This window comes from Muntiacus reevesi, chromosome 2 (assembly GCF_963930625.1).
Source record: "Muntiacus reevesi chromosome 2, mMunRee1.1, whole genome shotgun sequence".
NCBI lineage: Eukaryota > Metazoa > Chordata > Mammalia > Artiodactyla > Cervidae > Muntiacus > Muntiacus reevesi.
In genome coordinates this window covers 229,861,252-229,879,704 of record NC_089250.1, presented here as the reverse complement: position 1 = coordinate 229,879,704, position 18,453 = coordinate 229,861,252, and the positions used below count along the sequence as shown (strand labels likewise).

The 18,453-nt window shown below is 45.4% G+C and overlaps 1 protein-coding gene across 4 annotated transcripts in view; it reads left to right on the top strand.

The window, feature by feature from the left end:
- ABCC11 (ATP binding cassette subfamily C member 11) overlaps window positions 1-18,453 on the top strand; it is a 78,902-nt gene that overhangs the window by 40,084 nt on the left and 20,365 nt on the right. For 2 of the 4 annotated variants that reach the window (XM_065920479.1, XM_065920477.1), the window contains exons 12-19: window positions 327-451; window positions 2,364-2,436; window positions 4,373-4,576; window positions 6,643-6,781; window positions 6,865-6,957; window positions 8,447-8,536; window positions 10,698-10,801; window positions 16,495-16,692. In XM_065920479.1, coding sequence (XP_065776551.1) covers window positions 327-451; window positions 2,364-2,436; window positions 4,373-4,576; window positions 6,643-6,781; window positions 6,865-6,957; window positions 8,447-8,536; window positions 10,698-10,801; window positions 16,495-16,692 — 1,026 coding nt within the window. Of the gene's footprint in view, window positions 1-326; window positions 452-2,266; window positions 2,437-4,372; window positions 4,577-6,642; window positions 6,782-6,864; window positions 6,964-8,446; window positions 8,537-10,697; window positions 10,802-16,494; window positions 16,693-18,453 lie in introns of those variants that run through there. The other 2 variants (XM_065920478.1, XM_065920480.1) reach the window with 2 other exon arrangements.

Genomic DNA, 18,453 nt, shown 5'->3' with positions numbered 1-18,453 from the left:
GGAGCTTTCCATCTCATAGCAAAGAACAGGGAGGCACTGCTTGCTAGGGATTGGGGCTGGGGAAATAAGAGAAAAAAGTATGAGTGACTTCAATGCGAACCTTGCCTTCAGTCACAGTAGGAACAGATCTGGCTTTCCCCAACTACTGCCCACGTTCTCAGGGTCTTCACCAGTGGGCCTGGCAGGATCCTGTTAAGAGTTCATTTACACAGGAGAACCCGCAGGCTCCTGGAGTGCAGTGGAGCCCTGGGCACTGTGGCTGCTGAGCTGAGGGGGATCTGTTCCCCGGCTGCCACGGTCCTGAGGCTGGACTCACTCTGCCACAGATGCACTTGCTGGAGGGTTCAGTGGGGGTGCACGGAAGCCTGGCCTATGTCCCCCAGCAGGCCTGGATCATCAAGGGGAGTGTCCGGGAGAACATCCTCATGGGAAGCCAATACGACGAGGCCTGGTGAGCTTCTGGGAGGTGCAGAGCGGGGCATGGGGGTGTGGGGCTGGTTTGGAGAGGGGCCTCTTGCTGCTAATAATGACTTGCTATGTACTCACTTACATGCATCACTGTATTTCCTTCTCACTGGGAAGGAAAGATTCTCATCATATCCATTTTCTAGCAAATCAGTTGAGGCCTGCAAGAGACTGAATAATTTGCCCAAAGTTGTTGAGCTGCTAGGATATGGTAGAGTCAGAATCTGAACCCAGTTGCTTTCAGAAACCACACGCTAAGTCGCTTCAGTCGTGTCCTACTCTGTGTGACCCTATGGACTGTAACCCACAAGGCTCCTCTGTCCATGGGATTCTCCAGGCAAGAATACAAGTGGATTGCTGTGCCCTCCTCCGGGGAGTCTTCTCAACCCAGGGATCGAACCGTGTCTCACACCTCCTGCAATGGCAGGCGTGTCCTTTGCCCCTAGGGCCCCCAAACTTAACTATTATGCTCCTTGGGCTCAAAATAACCCTCCCCTTCCAAAAGTGTTACTTTGAAACTTTGTTTGTGTTAATTAATTCCTGACCTAAGAAGGAAAAGTCAAGAGCTAAAACACCTGGGTGATATGCACCAGTAGAGGAAGGAGTTTGGATTCCCAGCCAGGTGGGCCGCCCACCTCAGCCCACAACCTCCTTGCCCTTTGCAGCCTCTCCCTCTGGAGTCCTGGGTGGACCTGCTTGAGACATGTGCTTGGAAATCATGAGCAAAGTCTGGTCAGTGGAGGAGCCAGGAAAACTGCTCTGATTGCTGCAGCTGTGCTTCCAACTCTGGTGGACTCTGGCCCCTTTTGACTCTTTGCCTGATTTTGCAATCTGCCTGTTGTAACCTTGCTGAAATGCACAGATATGTGGGTGTATAAACCAGCCATCTCCAGCCGGTTGTCCTGTGAGCTCCTCAACATCAGGTCCAATGCGCCCAGCCCCCACCCCACCTGCTTTTCCTCCCAAATTCCCAATTAGGCTTAATGGCATCACTGAACTGTGCACCCCGGGAGCCCAACCCTGCCTCCTCTGAGAACCATCTCCTCCTTCCACATCTCATTGGTCAGCAACCCTGGAAGACTCAGCCTCCTAAATAGCTCTGGTATAATATTGCCCCTCTCCACCTCCACTGCCAGCTCCGGTCTATGACCTCCTGCTTGAACGGTGCCCACTGCCCTGCTCTTGGCTCCCTGTCTCCAGCCTTCTCCCACACTGTTCAACTCTGTGCTCTGCCTCCAGGGCAGCCGTCCTAAAAGCCCAGTCTCATCCTGTCATTGCTCAGCCTTCAGACTGACATGACTCATAGAGCAGTTTGTCAAAAATAAAAACACACTATCTTTTGACTCTGAAAATTCACTGCTAGATAGTTAATGCATATAGCGTCACCCATGAATGCCAAGATCCGTGTACAAGAATGTCTGCATCGAATTATTCAGGATAGCCAAAAACTAGCCACAGTCCAAGTGTCCAGCATTAGCACACCGGTTGAACAGTGCATGCTGCTACCCTAGACTGGGTTACTGTAGTGCCATTAAAACAATATAAACCGTGTCTACTGCACATACACATTCATCACTAGATTATTTCTGAGTACATACAGAGGAAACTCTACTAGTGACTGATTCAGAGGAAAGCAGCCAAGGGTCAATGATGCGAGGGAGACTCACTCTTCACCTTTCCTTCTTTTTGTTCTGCTCAAACATTTACCAAGTGCCCCTGCTGAATTTAAAAAAAAAAAAAAGTGAAGGAAACAAAAAAAGGCCTCCTGTGATTTACCATGAATTGCAGGATCAAAGCCCAAGTTTTCAGCGTGGACTGCAGGACCTTCCGTCCCAAACCCGAGAAGGCCGGAGGGCCTGCAGCCGGCCGCCTGGCCCTTAGCTCGCTGTCCTCCGCAGGTATCTGCAGGTGCTCCACTGCTGCTGCCTGAACCGCGACCTGGAGATCCTGCCCTTCGGAGACATGACGGAGGTGAGCGGGAGCACTCCAGCTGTGTTGTGATGCTGCCTTTGTCATGGTGTTCTGGGGTCCCCAGCCCGCCTCCCTGGGCAGGTAGACGAGGGAGCCCAGCTCTTCTTCCCCAAAGCCACCGGAGCTGGTCCTGCTGCCTCAGAGCCTTCCCTACCAAGGGAAGGAAGCTGGGGCTCAGCTGACCTTGGGAGTTGACAAACAGGCTACCTTGCCCCACCAGAATGGGAGTTGATCTCAGACTTCTTCTGAATCAAGAGCAGAGACCCTGTGAGGATGAGAAGCCCCCCGTCATCCACCTTTGCCCCTCCCACCACCCTGGCCCCTCTCTAGAGCGCTTTCTTTGACAGTGGGGATGGCAGCTGTAGCCCCGCTGTGGCAATGCCAGTTCTGACTGCTAGGTGTTCCCGATAATTCTCCATCTTTCACGTCAGTAGCCACCTTTTACTCTACATGAGACCTTTGTAAGATAAAAGCAGTATGGTTGCCTTGATTTTATTATCTGATAATAGCTCAGTTGGCTGAGTACTCACTCCATTCAAGATACTGTTCTAGCAATGCTAATATATTAGGTGAGCCTCAGATAACTTATGAGGTCAGTTCTTTTATTATCCTTCCTTTAATGATCAGCAATGTACCCGGGAGGACAGAGAGTTTGGTTGTTTAGTTCAGGGTCTCCCCTTCAATAGGAAGAACCAGCTCTGGTCTGTAAAATGCATCAGTAATAGTTCTGACCTCATCAGGATGATTTGGGGTTTAGGTGAGTTGATACATACTTGCTTTGAATAGTGCTTGGCGTAGGGTAAGTGTTAGGCTGTCATTAGAGGAACACAGTGGGCATTTAAGTCTGCTGAGTGAGTAAGGAAACTGAGCTTCGTCCAGGCCAAGCCCCTTATCTACGGTCACATGTGAACTGGAGGCAGAGCAGAGACAAGAGGTCACCCCACTGCTCTTTAAACTTTGCTTCTCCTCTACAGTGTCACCAGGGTTCAGGGTGGAGCAGGGATAGAACTTAGACCCTGGCTGTCACGTCCTCAGGACCTGACATAGGGATGGGCCAGCCAGCCCCTGCCTGAAGTGTTAGCCTGCTAGGGGACTCCAGACCCACTACCCAGTGATTCTGGTTAGCACCCTCGACTCCTGACTTGACAAGCCCGCCTACCACCTCAGCTATAATACAGTCTTGGTCTTGGGCAATACCCCTAACCCAGGCCAGTGATCCCACCAGTTGACATTTGCAGTCAACAGGAATTTAAAGCCATTGTAAGATGTAAGGAGGTGCTGTTTCTTGGGAATAAGCGATTTATTTTTATGAGCTAAACTGTTAAAAGTTTAATTTGCTTCCTGACAAACCAACCAATTTAGAAAAAAATATATCTTATCATGAATGGCAAATTTCAGTTAACTGAACATCAGTTTTGTCATCCCTTACTAGGCATATTGTGAAAAATATTTTTATTTTCTTTTTACTTAATTATGAATTTTTGTTTGTGCTGGGTCTTCATTGCTGCACCCAAGCTTTCTCTAGTTGCAGCGAGCAGGAGCTACTCTCTAGTTGCAGTGCTCAGGCTTCTCATTGTGCTGGCTTCTTTTGTCACTGAACACAGGCTCTAAGGGCTCCCAGACTTCAAAAGTTGCAGCATGCGGGCTCTAGAACACAGGTTCAGTAATTGCGGCGCATGGGTTTACTTGCCTGGTGGCACGTGGAAGCTTTCCGGACCGGGGATCGAACTCACGTCCCCTGTGTTGGCAGGTGGACCGTTAACCACTGGGAAGTCGAGATTGTGAAAAATATTTTGAGTGCCAGGGGTGTCAAATCATTAGGGTCCAGGAGTGTGCACCGAGGGGGGTTAGTCTGTCCACCTGCCCACCTGGCTGGTGGGGGCACACTTGGCTGAATCACCCTCCAGACACAGTGCCTTTGGCTGCCTGTCCACAGATTGGGGAGCGGGGCCTCAACCTCTCAGGGGGGCAGAAGCAGAGGATCAGCCTGGCCCGTGCCATCTACTCTGACCGTGAACTCTACCTGCTGGACGACCCACTCTCGGCCGTGGACACCCATGTGGCGAAGCATATCTTTGAGGAGTGCTTTAAGAAGGTGCTCAGGAGGAAGACCGTCATCCTGGTGACCCACCAGCTGCAGGTGACCACCCTTCCAGGGCTCTGGCCATGACTGACAGATAATGTAGCTCTTCAGGCCCCTGCCATCACAGCCCGATCAATAACAGCCTCCCAGCAGTCACCCCTTCGTATCTCAGACAGACCCCAAAGTCAGAGAGGATTGCAAAGAATTTGTTGTTCTCTGCTTTCCATATGGAGAAGATAAGTTGGTAAAAATTGAAACTAGATTTTTTAAGATTGTTTTTTATTGGAGAATAATTGATTTACAGAATTTTTTTTTTAAACTGCTATTTTGAAACTAAATTTTAAGTCTTCCTTTATCTTCAAAATTGTGTGGACGGGCCCCTGCTTTTGAAGTGACAGGAAACTCCCTCAGAGAAGAATTCGCCAAGTCGCACGTTCTTCCGTCAAGTGCGCTGGCTGGGCTGGGTGCTGCCTCTCATGGGTCATTTTCCCTATCCAGACCCTGTTATTATTTATCCTTCTCCTATTTTGGCTTTAGTATTTTTGGTATAAAATATGTAAGACATAAAAACGGGTTAGAAAATAACCTAGAAAAAGCCCATGTAACTGCCTCCCAGATGACGCATCACAGTCCAACGCTGATGGCCCTCAGATCACGGCCCCTTCCTTCCTGCCCCTCACTGGCTGTTCACTGTTCCCATGTGCGTCTTCACACTTTTACAACATATGTATGAACCCAGACAGAGCAAGTGTCCTTTTGAATATTTGAAAACTTATAATCAATATTTTACTTTCTGTGTCCTTAGGTAATTTGCTTTTCTACTCAACATTGTATTTTTAAGATATTCCATGTGGATGCATGGAATTTCATTTCTTTCTTACTAGTACTGTATTACAATATCTGAATATTCCAGAATTTACTTCTCCAGGATGGATATTTATGTTGTTTCCCATTTTTCACTTTTACAAAAAAATGCTTCAGTATCTTGATACATTCTTATACATGTGTTTCTATGCATGTGTTTGAGAGGGCTTTTTTTAGGGAAGTATTTTAGGAGTAGAATTATTGGTTCATAATTCTTCAAAAATCTTTAATTTTACTAGATATTATAAAATTGTTTTTCAAAGTAGCTGTACCAACCTATGCAGGCCTCTCCCCACCGCTCTCCCCCACCCCCCAGTTTTGTAAGAGTCTCTTTCAGTTCAGTTCAGTTGCTTAGTCGTGTCTGACTCTTTGCGACCCCATGAACTGCATCACACCAGGCCTCCCTGTCCATCACCAACTCCTGGAGTTCACCCAAACCCATGTCCATTGAGTCGGTGATGCCGTCCAAACATCTCATTCTCTGTCGTCCCCTTCTCCTCCTGCCCCCAATCCTTCCTAGCATCAGGGTCTTTTCAAATGAGTCAGCTCTTCGCATGAGTTGGCCAAAGTATTGGAGTTTCAGCTTCAACATCAGTCCCTCCAATGAACACCCAGGACTGATCTCCTTTAGAATGGACTGGTTGGATCTCCTCGCAGTCCAAGGGACTCTCAAGAGTTTTCTCCAACACCACAGTCCAAAAGCATCAATTTTTTGGCGCTCAGCTTTCTTTATAGTCCAACTCTGACTCCCACACATGACTACTGGGAAAACTATAGCCTTGACTAGACGGACCTTTGTTGGCAAAGTAATGTCTCTGCTTTTTAATATGCAGTCTAGGTTGGTCATAACTTCCCTTCCAAGGAGTAAGGATCTTTTAATTTCATGGCTGTAATCACCATCCACAGTGATTTTGGAGCCCAGAAAAATAAAGTCAGCCACTGTTTCCACTGTTTCCCCATCTATTTGCCATGAAGTGATGGGACCAGATGCCATGGTCTTAGTTTTCTGAATGTTGAGTTTTAAGCCAACTTTTCACTCTCTTCTTTCACTTTCATCAAAAGGCTCTTTAGTTCTTCTTCACTTTATGCCATAAGGGTGTCTTACCCCTAGTCATTATCAATACTTGGGATTGTCCAGTGTTTGAGTTTTTGCCAAAATATAAAATATTTTCTCAGGATTTAAATTTTTCCTTTTGAATAGTGAAGTTGAGCATCTTTTAGTATGCTTATTGAAGGTCTTATTTCTTCTGACTCTTCAGTATTTAGAGTTTTGTGACCAGATCATTTTATTTGAAGATGGAAAAATCTGCGAAAAAGGAACTCACAGTGAGCTCATACAGAAAAGGGGACGATATGCCCAGCTCATCCAGAAGATGCACGGGAATGCCACACAGGTGATTCTCCCCTACCCCATCCTCACTTCTGATCCAACTGGGTGGACCATTCCCTGCACCCATGGCTTGTGCTTTCTCCCCGGGGTGTGTTGCAGGGAGTCGCAAAGACGGAAGAGGAGCTACAGCTGGAAGGTCAGGCCCAGACCGCTTGCCAGGAAGAGCTTCTCAATGAAAATGCTGGTAATGGTGCTGAATGGCATAGTGCCTTCACCTGGGAGCGGGGTGAAACCCTCTGCCTGCCTGTCTGCATCCCACAGGCTCTGGCGTTTCCTCCTGAATGTGAGACCAGGCCTTGCCACCCACTGAATGGGATGCCAGATATTACTCATATAGGGTACAGATCCAAGTATTGGAGGGCTGTGGGGTAAGGACTGCTGGCCAGGAGGCCTGAAGCAACCAGGAAGTGAGTACTGGGGGAACAGCTGAGGGTGTGCAGAGGCAGAATGAGGCTTGACCTCAAGTGACTCAAATTTAAACTTTGCAAGATTTCTGGGCCAGTTAATTCATTATGCATTTTTTGAGAACAATGCCACTGAAAGTCAGAAATAAATTAGTCCCAGTCCTGGGCATTCAAAAGGTGAAGCTGAACATCTTTTAGTATGCTTATTGAAGATCTTGCTATTTTCTGAGACAAGGTAGCAGACAAGAAAGACTTTCATTTTTAAAGTAAGACAGGTCCTGAATTAGAATTCCAGGTCTACTGCTCTCAAAGCTGTGTGACCTTGGCCAAACAGGTTAAACTCTCTGAACCCTCACTGGCAAAAGTGGAGATAAATGTTCTTATATTACAACACCATAGTGGAGATTCGAAGAGGTCCTGAGGGTTAGGACAGTGCCTGGCACATCTGTCACAAATAGAGTCTTCAGCTGCAAAGATCAGAAGCCAATTTGGGCAGAAAAATAATGTGTTGGCAGATTGAAAAAAAAAGTCAGAGTACCAGACCTCAGTAACTTTGGAGTCTAGAATAGCAGGAACAAGTATAGAATCCTTTTGAAGAAAACCTGCTTCAGATGTTTTCCATCCTAGTCTAATTTCCCTCAAGATTAAAACTCCACAAAGAGGGCTGTCTTCTCCTGGGAAAATTGTGGTGTTGTTGTCTTCTCCTGGGAAAATTGTGGTGTTGCTGTTAGAAGAAGGGAGAGCGACAGGCAGAAACAATAGGTATCCCCCACAGTGCTGTCTCCTGTTGCTGTTGTTGTGGTTGTCATTGACAACGTTGACAACATCTACTGATATTTCTCTGCCCTGCTGTAGGCCAAGTGTGTGCTTAGGCTGGTGTCACACCTGTTTTGAAGAGCTGTTTCAGAAGCATATTGCTACAAAGCATCTTAGTAATTATCTGTAGGCCTGCCAGTTGTCAGATGAGGAAACAGACAGGTTAAGTGATTTGCTTCTTGAAGCTGTACAGTATTATGATGACAGTTCTGGTCCCAGGTCACTGCTTTCTTCGTTCTCTCCCACTCTCTCTCTCTACCCATCCAGCCCTTGGGAACTTCAGGCCCTCCAGGGTCTATTGAATGACTGGCAAACTCTGCTGGTTAGAGTTAGACTTGGGTGGGGTACTGGTGGCAGCCTGAACAGAAGGCTTTGCAAGGACTCTTCTTGACCAGGAAGGAGATATAGGAGATTGGGAGGCATACTGTTTCCTTTTTCTTTTCCCTGATCCAGTGCTGGAAAATCAGCTCACACAGAAGGAGACGATGGAAGAAGGGTCCTTGAAGTGGACAGTCTACCATCACTACATCCAAGCAGGCGGAGGTATGGGCTGTTAGCTGCCCCAGGCCAGGCCTATGCACGAACCTGGGTCAGACTAGAATGTTCAAGGTCATGGAAGGTAGGGGGACACAAAGGGTCATGCCATTCATGAGTTCAACTTGCATAATTCCAGCCATACTCAACTATAATAGCTCTAACACTGTAGGCAGTGCCAGAAGTTATGTTTCCATGTGTATTTGTGTTAATATACCTGACATTTAAAAAATCAAATATGTCAAGGCATATAGACATGTAAATTATTTTCATGAAGGGAAAAGTTTATGGTTCTTTTGCCTAGAAATAGGCATGGCATGCCATGAAGGACCACATGGGGAAGCCCCAGGGTTGGTTAGGAGGCTGAGGAGTGGTAAGAGAAGCAGGGCCTAGAGCCTTTATTGGGGTTTCTGTGGGAAGAAGAGGGTGAGGCAGGGTAGCCCTACTGAGTAAGCTTAGGATTGGATGGCTTGAACAATTCTGGAGGGCTCATTGCTGTAGTGGTGGTCCTAGTTGTCTGATACCTGGTCTTAGGGTGATTTAGGGGAGGGCGAATATTGACTTGGTGGGTGAGAGTTTGATAAAAGAGGTTATTGGGAGGGTGGGCTGTGGATTGGTTCATTTGTATATCAAAGGTGTACTTGCAAGGAGTTACTTGCTGTCTCTAGGAATTAGCTAGCCTTGGGATGAGCAGTCTGACAGGATTAAGACCCCAAATAAGTATTAGGAATATAGAAAATAACAAATATAAGCAAATACTAATATTTTTACTGAAATAAAAAGTGCCACTGTACTCTTTATCTCAGTGTTTTTCATTCTTCAGGTTCTAGCCCACTAGTGGGTTGTGAAATCAACTGAGTGGGTTGTAAGTAGCAATGAGAGTAGAAATGTGACTAGAGTAGAAAATATCTGCAGAAGTGATATTGGTGAAGCTTTCATTTTATTATGTATTAGACTGTATATCTGAAGGTGGATGGCAATAAAAAGTTTCAAAGCTTCTGCTTTATTTAATGGTGTATGTTACCAAATTCACACATATATAACAGTACAATGTTGTAAACATGAACCAAGTATACGCTACTGTGGTTTTGAGTAACTTAATTTTTGAGAGTAATTTTGACCCCATGCCAACTTTTTATTCTTCATTGATTTTGGAACCTAACCCTGCACAAGGTGTGTCTTCTCTCTACCTGTCTAGGGAGGAAGAGGAGGGCTGTGTGTAGGAGATTACCATTCTCACCCCTTCCACCGTGAACGTCCTTACAGGATGTAACACAGGGCCTGACGAGAGCAGGGAAGCAGCAAATACTTGTGAAATGCAATGAATGAACCAAAAAACCAATTGATCTGTATTTAAGACATACCTATTATGAACCAGGCTCTTGCCAAGTTCTGGAGGGGAGGGTGTATAAAGTTGCCTGAGAAACTACCCTGTAATCTAACTGGAGAATTAAGACATTCATCCACTGGTAGCAAGAGAGAGAGATCTCTGGGACCAAGCATGGTCTCAGATGTCATCAAAGAGAGTTGGCCCTTGGGTGGAGCTTAAGGAAAAATTCAAGAAAAAGAATATGGGCATGGGGCACAGACTGGATAGGTGGGTAGAGTGCCAGGGCAAGAGGTAGATGGGAAAGGAAGGTGTGTACCCTAGGTTTTCCCATCCTTGACTTCACCACTCACCAGCTCTAGGACTTTGGACAAGTTACTTCCTCCCTTGGAGACTTGGTGATAGGCATTCTGAATTCAAAAATAATTCATATATTTAGTACTCTACCTGGCACTTGGTACATAATAGTGAAAGGTAGCTGTTGTAATCTGGAATGTTGAACCTTCAGGACTTACATAAGGGGAACCAGCTTCTCTAGAACACTGCTCACATAACCAGGCACTGGGCTGGGTACTTGACACACGTTACCTCACAGCATCTTTAGAGCAGCCCCATGAGGCTGGCAGGACTACTGTCACCATCTCGTCTGTAAGGAAGTGGAATGTCACTGACATTAGGTCCCTCGCCCAGGCTCATATAGCTTGTAAGTAGTTTGAGCCAGGATTTGAACCCAGGCCTTTCTAATTTTGGAGCCCAGCTCTTTCTAGTCTTCTAGGGTGTCTGAGGAAGATCCAAGAACCTGGTGTGGCCGTGGACCTTCTTTTGGCACCTCTCTCCCCCCAGGTTACGTGGTCTGTGGCATGGTTTTCCTGCTCATGGTGATAATGGCCCTCTTAACGGTGTTCAACTTCTGGTGGCTGAGCTACTGGCTGGGGCAGGGCTCAGGGGTGAGTGCCCTGTGGGGGTGGGGTGCATTTCTGTGGACCTGGGTGGAATGGGGGACCTTCTTATTCCTTGGGGCCCCATGGGTATGGTTTAGAGAAGCCCATGGCAAGCCCAGTACCTGCCCTTGCCACGCTGATGAAAGGGGCCCTAGAGGGAACCCTTGGGAGCTGAAACTCTGGGGCTCCCTCCCAGCTGGGCATCCTGTGTTCACAGAGCAAGAGGTCACCTGTACAGTCTCCTAGGAATAAAGCCAAGAGGTTTCTGTCCCCAAACAGCTCTTTACACCAAGAATGCTTTGCAGTCTGCTCTAATATGAGTTAGAGAAGGGAAAAGAAGTTTTATCCATCACTCCTGACAGCAGGGAAAAAGCTGAGCTCCAATATGACTTGCACAGAAGTGATCTGGGCTTTTGAAAGGCAGAATGAGAGAGTAGGGAAAGCCGGGGCTCTGCTGGGTCAGAGAATGAAAAAGTACAAAAGGCTGGTGAGTGTCAGTACAATTAAGCCATCAGTGTCTGCAGCCAGCTTTCTCCTCCCGCAGAGAGTGGGCTACAGAGGCTCTGTCCTTTCTGAGGATTACATTTTAAAGGAATCATTCTCAGATCTTTAAGAAAGATGCTTCTGAGTTGCAAGAGATACACAGTCACAGCTTTGAGTGCTTCTTAGTAAGTGCTCTGAGGAAGAGAGATCAGGGTCCTGTCCACAGGTGCAGGCTGGAACAAACAGTAGATTTTCCTGGCAGAGGCACTTTAATGAAGGTGGGGAGAGCTGGGGTCCTCCAAGGGACATGACTTAGCCTCTAGGAGCCACGCTAGAGTTCTGTCAAGTCTTTTAGTGCAGGAGTTTGGACAGGGTTGTTCGTGTTGAGGGTTCTGGAGCTCTCAGCCGTTATGTGCCAGGTTAATTCATTAATCTTCCCAACCTCATTCTGAGGTAGGTATCATTGTCCCCATTTTGTATTTGCAGAAATTATTCTTAGAGAGGAGAAGGAGCCTGCCCTGAGACATCAATGTACCTGGAACTCTGTGCTCTGAATCCAGGCTGCATTTTTCAAACACTCTATTTGGTTAACTTTTGAGTCATGTTTCAGAAGGAGTTTGGTCAGGAAAGCAGGAGCCACTTGAAATATTTAGAGCTTCAAAGAGTTAATCTACAAGTTAGAGGCTACACAGCCATTGGAAGGGCTGGAGGAGAGAGGGAAAGCAGACTCCAGGAATTTTAGCAGCAGGCGGCACTAAATGGGCTGATCCTTGGAAGGATGCCTACTAACCACTTGCCTAACTCCACGCTCCATGCACCTGTCCACAGTTGCCACCAGAGTATAATGACTTCTCTTTCAACCTTTAGATTTCCTGTGAGTGCCTCTCTTTTGTAGAATCTAACCTAAGACCATGCTGGCAAGGAGTCTGAGAAACAGTTCTCAAGGTCTTCCCTGAATCACAGTGGAGAGTGTGGAAGGAGGCAGAGGTGATGTTAGATGAACATCTAGTGCAGATTTCTAACAGCATAGAGTGAAGTAATTTATCCAGCCATTTCCTACCCTGCCAGAAGAGAAGAGGCTCATATCAACAGCAGGCTGCCTTAGGACAGAGATGCATTGAGGAGGGATGCATAGAAGTCCTAGTGGTAGTGGAGTTGAGTTTGGAACAATCAGGGTAGAGCTGGCAATGGAGTGGAGGCAAGAGCTGGATCAAGGAGACAGGCCACTGAGACTGATGCTGTAGTGGTCCAAGGGATCAGCACAGAACAGTGGGGAGGGAGCAGGGAGGTTTTAACGTATAGTTTCACCTTCTGCTGGCTGCTGAGTCTTCTGTAGCCCCAGGAAGAGAGATTTTTCTCCCTGCTGAATTTCACCCTGAACTCAGATGATCTGAACCTCTAAAAAAGAAAACTCATAGTTTTCCTCTCTCCACACATAATGTCTCTGATAGCCAAAGTGCAGGGTTTTTTTTTTTTTTTCCTCCCCTCTGTATCAACCAGTTCTCCACCTCCCTGGACACTCACTGGGTGTACTACAATTCAGTTCCATTCTGTTACTACCTATCCAGTGTTAGCAACACCTCACAGGTTAAGGGTTCAGTCCCATAAGACCGCTCATGTGCCAATCACAAGTCTAGATGTTTTGTTTAGTTCAGTCGCTCAGTCATGTCTGACTGTTTGCAACCTCATGAATTGCACAACACCAGGCTTCCTTGTCCTTCACCAGCTCCCGGAGTTTGCTCAAACTCATGTCCATTGAGTCAGGGATGCCATCCAATCATCTCATCCTCTGTCATCCCCTTCTCCTCCCGCCTTCAATCTTCCCCAACATCAGGATCTTTTCCAAAGTATTGGAGTTTCAGCTTCAGCATCAGTCCTTCCAATGGATATTCAGGACTGATTTCCTTTAGGATTGACTGGTTTGATCTCCCTGCTGACCAAGGGACTCTCAAGAGTCTTCTCCAACACCACAGTTCAAAAGCATCAATTCTTCAGCACTCAGCTTTCTTTATTGTCCAACTGTCACATCCATACATGACAACTTGAAAAACCATAACTTTGACTAGATGGACCTTTGTTGGCAAAGTAATGTCTCTGGTTTTTAACATGCTGTCTAGGTTGGTCATAGCTTTTCCTCCAAGAAGCAAGCGTCTTAATTTCATGGCTGCAGTCACCATCTGCAGTGATTTTGCAGCCCAAGAAAATAAAGTTTCTCACTGTTTCCGTTGTTTCCCCATCTATTTGCCATGAAGTGATGGGACTGGATGCCATGATCTTTGTTTTTTGAATGTTGAGTTTCAACCCAGCTTTTTCATTCTCCTCTTTCACTTTCATCAAGAGGTTCTTTAGTTCTTCTTCCCTTTCTGCCATAAAGGTGGTGTCATCTGTGTATCTGAGGTTATTGTTGTATCTCCCGGAAATCTTGATTCCGGATTGTGCTTCATCTAGCCTGGCATTTTGCATGATGTACTCTGCATATAAGTTAAATAAGCAGGGTGACAATATACAGCCTTGATGTATTCCTTTCCCTATTTGGAACCAGTCTGTTGCTCCATGTCCAGTTCTAACTGTTGCCTCTTAACTTACATACAGATTTCTCAGGAGGCATATAATGTGGTCTAGTATTCTATTCTCTTTAAGGATTTTCCAGTTTGTTGTGATGCACACAGTCAATGGCTTTGGTGTAGTCAATAAAGCAGATGCTTTTCTGGAACTCTCTTGCTTTTTCTGTGATCCATCAGTTGTTGGCAATTTGATCTCCGGTTTCTCTGCCTTTTCTAAATCCATCTTAAACATCTGGAAGTTCATGGCTCATGTACTGTTGAAGCCTGGCTTGGAGAATTTTGAGCATTACTTTATTAGTGTGTGAGATGAGTGCAATTGTGCAGTAGTTTGAGCATTCTTTGGCATTGCCTTTCTTTGGGATTGGAATGAAAACTGACCTTTTCCAGTCCTGTGGCCACTGTTGAGTTTTCCAAATTTGCTGGCATATTGAGTGCAGCACTTTCACAGCATCATCTTTTAGGGTTTGAAATAGCTCAACCGGAATTCCATCACCTCCACTAACTTTGTTCATCGTGATGCTTCCTAAGGCCCACTTGACATCATATTCCAGGATGTCTGGCTCTAGTCAAGTGACCACACCATTGTGGTTATCTGGGTCATTAAGATCTTTTTTGTATGTTTTTCTGTGTATTCTTGCCACCTCATCTTAATATCTTCCACTTCTGTTAGGTCCATACCACTTATTGTGCCCATCTTTATCTGTCCTTTATTGTGCCCATCTTTTCATGAAATGTTCCCTTGGTATCTCTAATTTTCTTAAAGAGATCTCTAATCTTTCCCATTCTATTGTTTTCCTCTGTTTCTTTGCACTGATCACTAAGGAAGGCTTTCTTTTCTCTCCTTGCTCTTCTTTGGAACTCTGCATTCTGATAGATATATCTTTTTTTTCTCCTTTGCCTTTAGCTTCTCTTCTTTTCTCAGCTATTTGTAAGTATTCTTCAGACAATCATTTTGCCTTTTTGCATTTTTCTTGGGGATGGTCTTGATCACTGCCTCCTGTATGATGCCATGAACCTCTATCAATAGTTCTTCAGACACTCTATCAGATCTAATCCCTTGAATCTATTTGTCACTTCCACTGTATAATCACAAGAGATTTAATTTAGGTCATACCTGAATGGTCTAGTGGTTTTTCCTACTTTCTTCAATTTAAGTTTGAATTTGGCAATAAGGAGTTCATGATCTGAGCCACACTCAGCTACTGGTCTTGTTTTGGCTGACTGTATAGAATTTCTGCATCTTTGGCTGCAAAGAATATAATCAATCTGATTTTGGTATTGACCATCTGGTGATGTCCATGTGTAGAGTCTTCTCTTGTGTTGTTGGAAGAGGATGTTTGCTATGATGAGTGTGTTCTCTTGGCAAAACTCTGTTAGCCTTTGCCCTGCTTCATTTTGTACTCCAAGGCCAAATTTGCCTGTTACTCCAGGTATCTCTTGATTTTGTACTTTTGCATTCTAGCCCCCTATGATGACAAGGACATCTTTTTTGGGTGTTAGTTCTAGAAGGTCTTTTAGGTCTTCATAGAACCATTCAACTTCAGCTTCTTCTGCATTAGTGGTTGGGGCATAGACTTGGATTAATGTGCTATTGAATGGTTTGCCTTGGAAATGAAGAGATCATTCTGTTGTTTTTGTAGTTCTGATGAATCAGTTATAAATTGGGGATTCCCATGACTGCCTCTTTGGGTTTGATAATTTTCTATAATGGCTCACAAAACTTAGGGAAATACTTTTATCAGTTTTTAAATAAGGAATATAGTAAATGATGCAGATGCAGAGCCAGATGAAAACATTTAGGGTGAGGTACAGAAGAGTCCAAAGTGCAGGAGCTTCTGTTTCCATAGAGTTGGGGTACACCACTCTTCTAGCACATGGATGTGTTCACCAACCTGGAAGCTCTCTGAACGCCATGCTTTCAGATTTTTTTATCGTGGCTTCAGCTTGTGGCTTAGTTTTAAAGAATCCGCCTGCAAAGTAGGAGACCCCGAGTTCAATTCCTGGTTTGGGAAGATCCACTGGAGAAGGGATAGTCTACCCACTCCAGTATTTTTGGGCTTCTCTTGTGGCTCAGCTGGTAAAGAATCTGCTTGCAATGTGGGAGACCCCAGTTTGACCCCTGGATTGGGAAGATAACTTGGAGAAGGGAAAGGCTACCCATTCCACTATTCTGACCTGGAGAATTCCATGGCTGTACTGTCCATGGGATTGCAAAGAGTCAGACACGACTGAACGACTTTCACTTTAACATGTAGACATGTTAACATGTAACATGTTACATGATGAATCATAAACTAAAATTCCAGCTTCTTCCCATTTCCAGAAGGTGGGAGTAGGACTGAACGTTCCAAGCTTGGACTCATGACTTGGTCTTTCTGGTGACCAGCCCCAATCCTGAAGCTATTTAGGAGTCCCCAGCCCTTAGTCATCTCATTGGCTACAAAAGACTCTTTCATTGTCCAGAGGCCTCAAAGGTCTTAGAAGCACCTGTGTCAGAAACCAGAGTCCAAGGCCAAATATTACCACAAATGAAGCCCCACGCACCCCCATCACCTAGGAAGCTGCAAAAGTTTTAGGACTTGAGTGTCAGGAATGGGGGACAAAGATGAAGCATATTTCTTATCACACCATACTCCCTGTCCTTTCTTGAAGAGTAATAGCAGTCAAGAGGGCAACTGGACCACTGCAGACCCAGGTGACATACTGGACAATCCTCGGCTGCCCTTTTACCAGCTGGTGTTTGGCCTCAGCATCCTGTTTGCAGTTTTCTTGGGCATTTGCCTCTCAGTGGTTTTCACCAAGGTGATGGGGAAGGCACCCACAGCATTGCACAACAAGCTCTTCAACAAGGTATGGGCCTGGACACTGGGGATGGCCACAAGGTGAGCCTTGACCTTGTTCAACCCTTTTTTCTAATTATTAGACTTTATTTTTTGAGCAGTTTTTGGTTTAGAGAAAAACTGAGCAGAAAATATAGGGTTCACTTTTACCCTTCACCACGTCCTCAGTTTCTCCTATTATTAATAGCTTGCACTAGTGGGGGACATCTGTTACAGTTGATGAGTCAACATTGATATATTATTATTATCTATCAAAGTCCATAGTTTACATTAAGGTTCACTCCTTGTGTTGTACCTTCTATGTGTTTTGACAAACATGTACTGGCATGCGTCTACCATCAAGTATCACACTGAATAGTCAAACTGCCCTAAAAAATCCCCTTTGCTCAGCCTATATATACCCCTCCCCTAGACCTCTGAAAACTGCTGATCTTTTTTGCTATCTCCATGGTTTGTAGAATATAATGTCATATAGTTGTAAGTTTACATGGGATCACTAACTGGGTGGGAGCAGGCCAGAGGATGAGGTAGGTTCACTGAAACTCCCTCGACTAGAAGCATGATATTAAAAGTTTAATGCCCCTTCCTAGAGGGTCAGCCCTCAGCTATCAATGCTGGCCTCTGTTGGCTGAGCACAGTCACATAAAGAGTTGCTTCTAATTTCCTTAAGTTCCTTTGGAAGTAGGTATTTTACCCTTATCTTACATATGAGAAAATTGAAACCCCATATGTGTTATGGTTAGAATGTATGTTATGGCTTGAATACCAAGTTATCTATAGTATCACATTACCTCTTGGAAATGTCCTTTCTGTCTTTCACTCATCGAATATAACTGGGTGCCAGGCTCTGGGGTAGGCACTGGGTTCACAGTGGTAAGTGAACAATGCAGATGGGGTTTGGGTCATCTTAGACTGCAGCCTAAGGAGGGAGATGGAGAGGAAGATAATCTGTTGTAATATGATGTGCAGAGTTAACCATGGGGTGAGGACACACAGGACCATAAGGACATGACACACCTGACCCAAGCATGGGGAAGGTGGAAGGAAGGTGGGAGTCCAAGAAGGCTTCTTGGAGGAAGTGACCTCTATGCTAAGATGTGAGGATGAATGAGATCTCGCCAGTTCAAGATGAAGAGGTTAGAAGAAGCAGAACATTTCCAGGGAGCTGCATGGAGCTCAGGAAGGCTGGAACTGAGAACTGTAGGGAGGGGCTTCTCAGAAGGATTCTCGGGAGGCAACGAGGGCACCCATCATTCCTTGTAGATTTAATGCAAATTTTTTAAAAATATTTTTTTGATGTGGGCCATCATTTTAAATATCTTTATTGAATTTGTTACAATGTGTTTTGACTTTTTGGCCGTGAGGCATATGGAATCTTAGTTCCCTGACCAGGGATCAAACCAGCACCCCCTGCAATGGAAGGCAAAATCTTAACCACTGGATCATCAGGGAAGTCCCACAAACTGTGTTTTAGTTTAGGAGGGTGAGGCCAAGACATTTTCCCACATCTCAGATAAAGCAACTGGCTTGATGAGCCAGAAGGCAGGAGAGGGAAATGTTACCCCAAGGCCTGGCAGTCCTTACCACCTAATCTGTGGTGGTGGCACTAGTTAGCTGGTCTCTAAGTTTCTGACTCCACATTCCCAGATTCTAGAAATACCTAGTGCCCAGGCCTTCTCAAAGTTATATTCTATATTTTAATTTTGAGAAATGTTTGAGTTTTTTTCACTAGAAAATACATTTCATATTTTAAAATTTTTCCCTTTGCTCA